The 9,638-nt window shown below is 54.2% G+C and overlaps 1 protein-coding gene across 1 annotated transcript; it reads right to left on the bottom strand.

The window, feature by feature from the left end:
* Nucleotides 1-1,329: 1,329 nt before the first annotated feature.
* Nucleotides 1,330-5,501, bottom strand: CABP2 (calcium binding protein 2). Its single transcript, XM_003798312.2, has 7 exons — nucleotides 5,364-5,501; nucleotides 4,615-4,785; nucleotides 4,137-4,167; nucleotides 3,241-3,375; nucleotides 2,677-2,786; nucleotides 2,439-2,586; nucleotides 1,330-1,530 (listed from the first exon to the last, which is right to left on the bottom strand). The coding sequence occupies exons 1-7, from the start codon at nucleotides 5,418-5,420 to the stop codon at nucleotides 1,505-1,507; spliced, it is 678 nt and encodes a 225-aa protein (XP_003798360.1). The 5' UTR covers nucleotides 5,421-5,501; the 3' UTR covers nucleotides 1,330-1,504.
* Between the last annotated feature and the right edge of the window lie 4,137 nt (nucleotides 5,502-9,638).

Genomic DNA, 9,638 nt, shown 5'->3' with positions numbered 1-9,638 from the left:
GCCTTCTGGTGCCAGGTGAAAGGGATAGATTGACCTGGAGGCAATATGGGGAATCACGGCCCATTCTTGAACAAGAATGTGACAAAATGCAAGTAACATTTTAGGAAGAATAATCTGGCAGTGTCTGGAGAAAAAGGGCAGTAAGGTTGTATGACCTCCAGCAAGTCTCTTAAACTTGGTGCTATGGTTTGAGTGTTTGTGTCTCCTCCAACATTCATGTTGAAACTCAATCCCCAACGCACCAGTGATAAGAGGTGGGGACTTCAGTAGGTGACTAGGCCATGAGGTCTCTGCCATTGTGGATGGGATTAGTACCTCTTCTGCCTCCAGCAGGTGAGGACATCTCTGGAGGAAGCAGATCAAGATGCTATCTTGGGAGGCAAGAATTCTACCACTGAACCACCCATGCCTTGCTCAAGGCACCATCTTGGAAGCAGAGATTGGGCCCTGCCCAGACATGGAACCAGTCTGCACCTTGATCTTGGACTTCCCAGCCTCTGTAAATGTAAGCAATCCATTTGCGGTGTTAACAAATTATCCAGTCTAAGGTATTTTGTTATAGCAGCAGGAATGGCATAAAACACTCAGCCTGTCAGTTTCTTCAGTTTGAAAAATGGGGTATGATGATGGGGGTAGGCTTGGAGTGAGGAGACGTGTCACGTGGGTCCTCCATGAGGCAGACCCTGGGACGAAGTTAGGATACAAGAAAGATAAAAGGGGAGAAGGGGATCGGGCAGTACAGCCTCTGATTTAAGGCAGATCTGAATGTGGCTCAGCTGACCCAAAAGGGGTCTCATGCACTAGAGGAGCCTGGCATCAGGCAGAAGTGTCCAGGTCCTAAGTCCCCACAGTGCTCAGTTAGCACTGTCAGTCCCAAAACCAATGTGTCTCCTGAAGGAGCCAGCAGCCCAGCTCCTCAGCTAACTTACTCATACTTGAAGCTGATTGGGAAGTTCTTGTGGGAGCTTGGACACACACCTCATTATGAGTGAGATCAAAGCTGGGAAAAGCCCTCTGGCCAGTACTTTCTCCACTTTTTAAGTGGCAGGAACCATAGAACCTAACACACACCACCGAGCTCTAGGAGAAGCAGATTGGGTTTACCCTGGATGTTTCCTGACACTTGATCTGGGTTGGGCCCAGGATCCAGAGAGAAGAAGAGAAAGTCCCCCACCCACCTGGGGTTCACAATCCAAGGGGCTTGTGGTCCAAGAGGATAGCCCCAAGGCTTGACTTTTGAGGGCCAAATATTGGGGCTTTGCAAGTGAGAAGCAAAAGCCATCTCCCCAGGCTTCAAGATACTTTATTGCCAAAGAATCAGTGATGGTGCAGGGGCTTCACTGGAGGAGCAGTGGTGGGGGTGAAGGCAGGCAGGGAATTGCACATAAGTGGGGAGGGGGAGGAGGGTCCCAGATGGAGGTGGTTGGCTTCAAGGAACATACTGGCAGGCAGAGGCTGTAGTTGTCCTCAAGTCCTGTCTGCTGCCACTAGTTTCTGTACATGCTCAGCGAGACATCATTCGCACAAATTCTGCTAGGACAAAGCCAAGGATTTGAGTCTGCTCTCTGGACACCACTATGGGCAAGGCCAATCTGCCAGGCTTGGAGAAGGTGGGAGTGTGGTTGAGAGGAGGGCTTTCAAGGGCTTCCCCTGGATCTGATACAGAATAGGCCACACAGCCGGGAAAAGGGGGCTTTGTCTTACATACAAATAAAACCCCAAACAAAAACAACCCCTTGCAACTGAACTGGTTTTCCTCTTTGCTTTGACCACTGGGAAGCTTAGGAGCAACTGTGGGGCCTACTTTAGGGAATGCTTTTATTTTCTTTTTTGATCCAGGGTCTTGCTCTGTTGCCTACACTAGAGTGCCGTGGTGTCATCATAGCTCACTGCAGCCTAGAACTCCTGAGCTCAAGTGATGTCTCAGCTTCCTGAATAGCTGGGACTACAGATGCCTGTCACAATGGCCAGCTAATTTTTCTTTTTTCTTCCTTTTTCTTTCTTTCTTTCTTTTCTTTTCTTTTTCTTTTTCTTTTTTTTTTTTTTGTGGCTACAGGGGCTCACTATTGCCCAGGTGGGATTTAAACACCTGTCCTTAAGTGCTCCTCCTACATCAGTCTCCCCAGGTGCTCGGATTACAGTGTGAGACAGCACACCTGGCCAGCCTTTCCACATAATAATCTTCCTTGGCTTCCTAATGTTATTTAATGCTGCTTCCCTTTTGGGAAGACAGCACAAGGGAAGAGCTGCATTCTGCATGAGGCTGCCCAGATTTAAATCTTGGCTCCACCCACCTCCTTCTGCTAAGCACCTGTGCTTCCCCCTTCCTGCTGGGTTCTTGGTGATTATTAACTAGATAACCCCCTTAGCGCTGGGGATGGCAAGCAGTGATAAGGCTCCCTTTGTCCTTTCCTTATCTATTAAGAACCTTCCAGTACCTTCGAAGTCAACCAGGCCATCCCCGTTGAGGTCGATGTCCTGCAGGATCTCATCCACCTCCCGCTGGCTGAGGCGCTCCCCTAGCAGGGCCTTGAGGGCTGCCCGCAGCTCGGCCAGGCTGATGCAGCCATCCCCATTGGTGTCAAACTGTGATGGCATTGGTCACTGGCATTCATTCACTCAGCCCCTCACTTGCCACAGACATGCTGCCCCCCCACCCAGCTCCAGTGGCAGCACCTCCCGGAAGGCATCCCGCAGCTCCCTGACACCGATCATGTCTGCCGTCTCCGCCAGCAGCTTGGGGCCCATCAGCTCCACAAAGTCTTCAAAGTCCACCTTCCCGCCACCTGGGGGGCCCATCCGTTAGAGACCCAGGGCCTCAGAGACCCCTGCCCAGGCCCTGGCATGCCCACCCTCCGTGCCCCAATGCTGGGCCTTCTATATTTTCTGACCCCAGTCAAGCTCCAAACAAGGCTCAGATTTGGCCAAAGGTGAAAGAAAAACCACTCTTCTAAAACTTCTTGGAGCTTTCCTTAATTTTCCTTGAAGAGTGCAGCAGGGTTTGAGTCCTGGCTCCAATGAACCTCCTGTGTGACCTTAGACAAGTCACTAAACCATTCAGAGACTCAATTTCCTCATCTGTAAAATGGGGATGATGGTCTTGCTCTGCCCTCCTCAGAGAGGATGGTAAGATTCTGCAGAGGCAGAGATCTTGCCTTGAGATCCTTGGATCTGGGGGCAGCCTGTGCCTGGGCTGGAGGCATCAGGAGGACTGGGGGTGGGTGGGTCTGAGGCACGTACTGATCTGCTGTGAGATCTCGATGAGCTCCATCTCGGTGGGCATGTAACCCAGGGTTCGCATGCAGGCGCCCAGCTCCCGGCAGCCGATGTAGCCATCTCGGTCTCGGTCAAACTCCTGGAAGGCGACCTGCAGCTCTGCCAGGCAGGATGGAGTCAGTCCTTCCCCCACAACCTCCTGGATCCTAGCCTGGACCAGCCTACCCTTCTCACCTTGATCCAATCATTCCCTCTTTGTAAATATCAATTTCTTTTTTCTGCCTCAGGGCCTTTTCACATGCTGTTCTTTCATTCCAGCAAATATTTAAGGAGCATCTACTGTGTGCCAAGCTCTGCTCTAGGCACAGGGAATGCAGCAGTGAATTTAAATAGAAAGAAAAAGAGAGGAAGGGGCAAATCCTTGGCCTCATGGATCTCGCATTCCCCCTCTTTATTCTTATGCCACCCACTAAAGAAAGGCTTCCCTCTAAATTTGCCCTGCTGCAGCCTGCTTGTCCATGTCCTGGAGAGCACTTGGCACCTGGAGAGTACTGTGGCTGACTTATCCACACCGGTCTCCCAAGGGCCGGGGCTGTGTCTCCCTAGTTTGCCACGTTTCCCAGTGTTCAGTGCAAGACCACACACTGGGCACACAGCAAGTGTCAGCTGAATGAGCAAATGTAAAAGGGGTCCCATGACTTGCCTGGCAAATGAGACCAAGAAACTGACAGCTGGGGGTGGGGTGACTGGTCAACCTCTTCCTGCTCAGTCTTGTCCCCATCTCCCGGAACTGCTCTCCTGTAGTCTCCTCTTGCTCCTACTTCCTCCAGAGACTGCCGAGGCCCCCACTGATGCCCAATACCCTACCTCCCCACCTTGTCCTCACCCTCCAAGGAACCAGTTCCTTCTCAAACCTTTACCTTCAATCTCCTCGGGCCGCAGCTCCCGGTCCTAGGGGGCACAAAATGGTTAGGGGTTCCCTGGTCCTCCCAGTCCTACCTCCGCCCTGCAGGCACAGGACCTGTATCTGTCTCATGATGCTCAGACCCGTTCCCACCCCATCCTACTCACTGGCCTAGGTGACTGGGTGTCCCCTTCCTGCTGCGTGCCCAGGTCTTGCCCACGGCCTTCTCCACCCACGCTGTCACCCTCTTCTAAGGGCATGGAGCTCCCTTTGCCAGAGGTGGATTTGGGTGTCAGGCAGAAGCTCAGACTTGGCCCTGCCAGTCCCAATCTCTGCTATTTCTGGATTTGCCACTTTCTGCCCCCCTCTGCCTCCTACCCTGGATCTGTATGCCTCTATACTGATGTCCCCACTCAATCCTCTTCCCCTGTTTATGGAGAGGCAAAGTGAGGGGACAAGTGTAGGCGGGCTTGCAGGCAGGTGGCCGTACATACGAGTTGGGTGGCGGCAATGCTGGGCCGCAGGAAGATGCAGGCGGGCCCCACCAGGCTGCTGAGCACCGAGTAGCCCTGGACGCCCGGCCTGGGCGCCCCCTGTTCCTTGGGGCTGGGGCTGGGGCTGTGGTGGGAGCCCCCTGGGGAGGAGCTGGGCCATTGCCAGGGGTCCTGTAGCAGAGCCAGCCATGAGCTGGGGCAGTGGCTGCTGAGCACTGGACCTGACTACCCCTCTTCCCCCGGCCCACCCACCTCTCCTCTTTGGAACCCAGCATAGGATGTGGGGAAGTTGCTCAGGGTGTTTGGGACCCTCACCCCTTAACACTTTAGGCTGACAGGGGCCATCCTCTAATTGTTCATTTGGGCAAACAGGCCCAGAAAAGGCAAGGGACTTGGCCAAGGTCACTGAGAAAGCCAGGGGCAGAGTGAGACCCTGTGCTCAAGCTGTGTCTTCCAGGTCAAGGCTGGCTAGTAGAGAGCAGGGACCTGCAGCAGGTGATGGGACAGCCAGGTGGGACCTGGGGAGCTTGGCAGGAAGACCAAGTGGTCTGTGGGAGCCAAGACCAGGATGAGTCAGAGTCTGGGGCTTCCAAGAAGAAAATCCTATTCTGGGGCAGTGCACAGCCACCCTCTCCATCCCTGCGCCCCCAGCCAGCCCCAGCTCCACCCTCTTAGGACTCTGCCCACCCCAACTGGCCCTTCAGGGTCTAGTCCTGCCTCAGAAGGCTTTGCCCCTTTAGCCCTCCTACCTTTGGCCCCCGGTGTCGGGGCCTCTTGGCACAGTTTCCCATGGCCCACTGAACCATGCCAGGCCTGGAGTCCCGGGGGTGGCCCAGGACCAAGCCTCAGAGGATGCTGCAGACTCTTACCAGCCCCCAGCCGCTCCCAGTGCCAGCCTGGGAGTACTGCAGGGGATTTTCCTAGGGTTTTGTGGGGAAGATCGGAGGCGGGTGGGCAGGCGGGGGGCCCTGGGCCCGGGGGCTTGGGTCCTAATCCGGGATTATCTCTGAGCATCTCTGCTGGTGAGGGAAGCCACTTGGGCCCAAGGCCCCCTGGAATGCACAGCCTCCCCACGCTTCCTCCTGAGGGTCTTCTAGACACCCCTTCTCAAGCACCCTTCTCCCCCCACTCCTGCCCCTAATCTCTCCCAATCAGGAGAGATTTAACATCTTCAGAAGCAGGACCTGGGTCCTAGGAGGAGGAAAGCAGGTGCCCAGTGTGCAGAGATGGGGTAGGACCTCTCTCCCCTCAGAATGCCCGCCCATTCCAGGGGCTCTCAAAGAGGTGACAACCTTGGCCTCGGCAGGAAGTCCCTGCCTCTGCTTACCAGGACCCTGGGCTCCCCGCTTGGACCAACCCCTGACCCTAGTGAGGAGGTGATGGAGCCCACTCTGGCTGTTGTGGTGGTGGAAGGGATCCCAGAGCACTGATGGACAGACCTGTCCTCAACTTGTGTGTACTGGGTCCCCTCTTGAACTTGGCCCTGGGTCTGTCCCACAGGGCCCCAGTTTGGGTGTGGGGTCCCTGCTGTTCACACATGGTCACCCAAGTTGAGGACAGCCCCACCCCCTTTACCTGCCCGTAGGCTGCCTGCACCTGGGCCTCAAGCTCCTGGAGGAGTGCCTGTCGTCTTCTGGCTGCTGGGCTGGCAGGGACCTGGCTGGTGCCCGGAGCACCCCCAGAGGGGCTGGGGGCCCCTGAGGGGGGGCTGCCATCAGCTGGTCCCGGGGGGAGGGCCATGGAGAGACTAGGGCTCGGCACCTCCTCCTGGCTGAGGGATGCTGCCCCCGTGCGGCCTCCCGGGTCCTGTGGGAGGGTTGCCTAGTGAGCAGCTGCCCGTGAGGTCCCAGGTCCCCAGGCCCCTGAAGCCCCATGAAGCCCTTCACACAGCTTCATCGGCCAGCCCAGCCAGCCCCACATGCTGGCTGCCCACCATGCCTCGTCTTCCCTGCTTGTCCTTGTAGACCCTATCACTGCCCTCTCACCTGGCTCTGGCCTCCTCCTCCCATGTTCTGCCCCCATCTCTGGCTCACAGCCCTTCCCACACCCTCCCTCTGTTTCCATCTTGCCCGCTGTCCCCTTCTCTGTGTCTCATCTGCAGTCCCTCTCCGCCCTCTCCACCACCATCTATCTCGGTGACTGCGCAGCAGTGTCTCTGGGGCTCGCCTGTCTCTGCAGGCTCTCTTTCTCTTCCTCACATCAGTCTGTCTTTCTGTCTATCCTTGCTCTTCCCATTCCCATTCTCACCCCATTCCCCTCCCAGAATGGCTCCAGGATTCTGGAAAGGAAGCCCGCTCTTCCTCCTCACTCCCAGCCCCCAGGGTGCCTCTGTGCTGCCCACCTCCCTACCCCTGTGGCACCTTTGCCTGGTCTCACTGCCCTGCAGCGTCTTGCTTCTCAAGGGAAAGAGTGGAGGTGCCCATGCAGCCCCCACTGGCCTCCGTGCCCCACTCACCACCCAGTTGCCTGCTCCTCAACTCCCAGAATGAGGTCAGTCATCCTGCCCTGGCCCTGCTCCAGGCCCTTCATGATTTATTCACCTGCCCCCCACACTAGACTTTGTCCAAGGGAACCAGATCCCCCCAGAAGTCTGCCACCTGAGCTGGCAGCTCTGGCCTCTCTCGGCCACGTGTGGCCATTCATTCATGTATCCATACCCTGGCAAACCTCTGAGGTCAGCTACTGGGGCTACATGACCCGAGGACCCCACTGTGAGGCACATCTGATGAGGAAAAGTCCACCAGTCTCTAAGTGCCTGGGGTCACCACATCAAAAGGTGGGGATAGGGCAGTACTCCAGGCACTGCCTGTCAATGTTCAAGCTGCTCTGACCCTAGGGTTGCTGATAGGGATCAGCCATAAATGTGGAGGGTCCCAGGAGCTGGAACCTGGCAGTGTGTTGGTGGAGGCCCTCAGGAGGGAGGGAGGGGAGGCTTAGCAGCCTCTGGAGAGGGTAAGGGTGGCAAGAAATCAGGGGAAATTTCAGAATTTCAGAGGAGCTGAATCTTCAGCAAATGTTCATGGAGCACCTGCGTGCACCGCCCTGGGTACTGGGAACCAGTCTCTGCCTGCTGGAGCCTTTTGCACGGTGGGAGATGCACATTCAACCAGCCCTGCAGGCCACAGAGAGTGGGACCTCACCATGAGTAGGGGTCAAGGAATTGACCAGTGAAGAAAGAGGAAAGGAAAACCTCTGCATGCCTGGATGGGGGTCTGAGTATCTGGGGATAGGCCAGGAGTGGGCAGGTGGTCAAGGCAGGAAGGGCTCTTGTGATCGTCCACCCAGACACAGACTTCAGCTTCCCTTGGCCCTTTTGCATCTGTAGGTAAGGAGTGCACTGGCCTCCAGGCAGTAATGTCCCTGAAAACATTCATCGGAGACACCTCAGAATTCACCTCTGTTTTCTACAAACTCATAGAAAGGGGCTGCAGGCCTAGGTTCCCCTGTGCACTGGACTTTTGACCCTGCAAAAGATATATAACCTCTCTGAGCCTCAGTTTCTTTATCTGAAAAATGGAGGTTGACCTAGTATCCACCTCATGGTGCTAATGTGAAAATTAAATGATAAAGGACCTGGAAGATTTCTGACCTGGAAGGGTTAAACAAATGGCGGGTGTCATATGTGGTGAATGATCTCCTGTCTAAATAACCATCCAAGAAGGCAGGAAGTGGTGAGAAATGTGTGTCTCTAAGTACAATCCAAAGCAGCAGGGCCCCAAACTGGGCAGGGTATAGTGGGTAAAAGAGTTTTCAATCTAGGAGCAAAGGCTTTATGTCTAGGACAAAGGCTGGCCTGGAAATGCCCCCTCCTGGAGATTCCATGAGCAGCAACCTGGAAGATTCCTCTTTGTGCCCTTAACTTGCCCAGCTTGACTTAGTCCTGGCTACAGTGTCCAGGACAGTCAGTGGTTTGACTGATGGGTAGACAGATGAATGGTGGAAACATAGTTGGCTGAGTAGAAGGAATGATTGGATGGATGGATAGGGGGCTGATCTGATGGACTGGTGTTTGAATGGTTGGTAGTTGGAAGGATGTAACATTGAGTAGATGGATGGATAAAAGTATCTACAGATGGATAGAAGGATGAATGGATGGACAGGTGGATGGATAATTGGATAGGTAGATTTGGAGTTGAATGGATGGATAGATAAATAGATGAATAGATGGACAGATGGGTGACTGACCTGATGGAAGGATGGGTATCTTATTTGATGGGCTGGTGGTGAAATGGTTGGTAGATGGATGGATGGTTGAATGCATCAGAATCATCATCAATAGATGGCTGCGTACATGGTTGGGTGGATGGATGGATGGATACGCAGGTGGATGATGATTGGGTGGACAAATGAGTAGTTAGATGGAGGGGTGGATAGATGTTATGTGAACATTTTGATGGACTGGTCATTGTTGGATAGAGGGATGATTGGGTAGATGGGTATATAAATTGACAGAGGTGAAAGGAAGTGGATCGATAACTGGGTGGACGGACTGCTGGTGAAAATCTTCTATTCTCCATTAAAAGGATTTGCTAGGGTGGAGATCACATTTTATCTATTTCTGTGTACTTTCTAATCAATGTATGAATGAAGATGTCTGTCTGCCTCCCCCAGATCTGAACCATGCTTCCTCTAATAGCAAGGATGATGGCTCCTTCTCCACCATGTTTTTTGAAAGCCAAATCCAGACCTTGGCACCACACACAGAAATATGTTGAGATTCTACTTCACACTTACCCAGTTAACTAAAGTAAAAATGACAGGCTTGGCACCTGTGGCTCAAGTGGCTAAGGCACTAGCCACATACACCTAAGGTGGCGGGTTCAAATCCAGCCCAGGCTCCGCCAAACAACAATGACGGCTGCAACCAAAAAATAGCCAGGCATTGCGGCAGGCACCTGTGGTCCCAGCTACTTGGCAGGCAGAGGCAGGAGACTTGCTTGAGCCCAGGAGTTGGAGGTTGCTGTGAGCTGTGATGCCACAGCACTCTACCCGGGGGACAGCTTGAGGCTCTGTCTCAAAAAAAA

Source organism: Otolemur garnettii, unplaced genomic scaffold, assembly GCF_000181295.1.
Source record: "Otolemur garnettii isolate 467f Iridium unplaced genomic scaffold, OtoGar3 scaffold00134, whole genome shotgun sequence".
Classification (NCBI taxonomy): Eukaryota; Metazoa; Chordata; class Mammalia; order Primates; family Galagidae; genus Otolemur; species Otolemur garnettii.
This window is presented reverse-complemented; position numbering and strand designations above follow the sequence as displayed.

Excerpts from the sequence above, each read along its gene's own strand:
- CABP2 (XM_003798312.2), bottom strand. The coding sequence starts at position 5,420 with ATGGTTCAGTGGGCCATGGGAAACTGTGCCAAGAGGCCCCGACACCGG. Across the intron at positions 4,168-4,614 it reads GCATTGCCGCCACCCAACTC|GACCGGGAGCTGCGGCCCGA; the intron begins GTATGTACGGCC and ends TGTGCCCCCTAG. Across the intron at positions 2,587-2,676 it reads TGCGGGATGCCTTCCGGGAG|TTTGACACCAATGGGGATGG; the intron begins GTGCTGCCACTG and ends ATGCCATCACAG.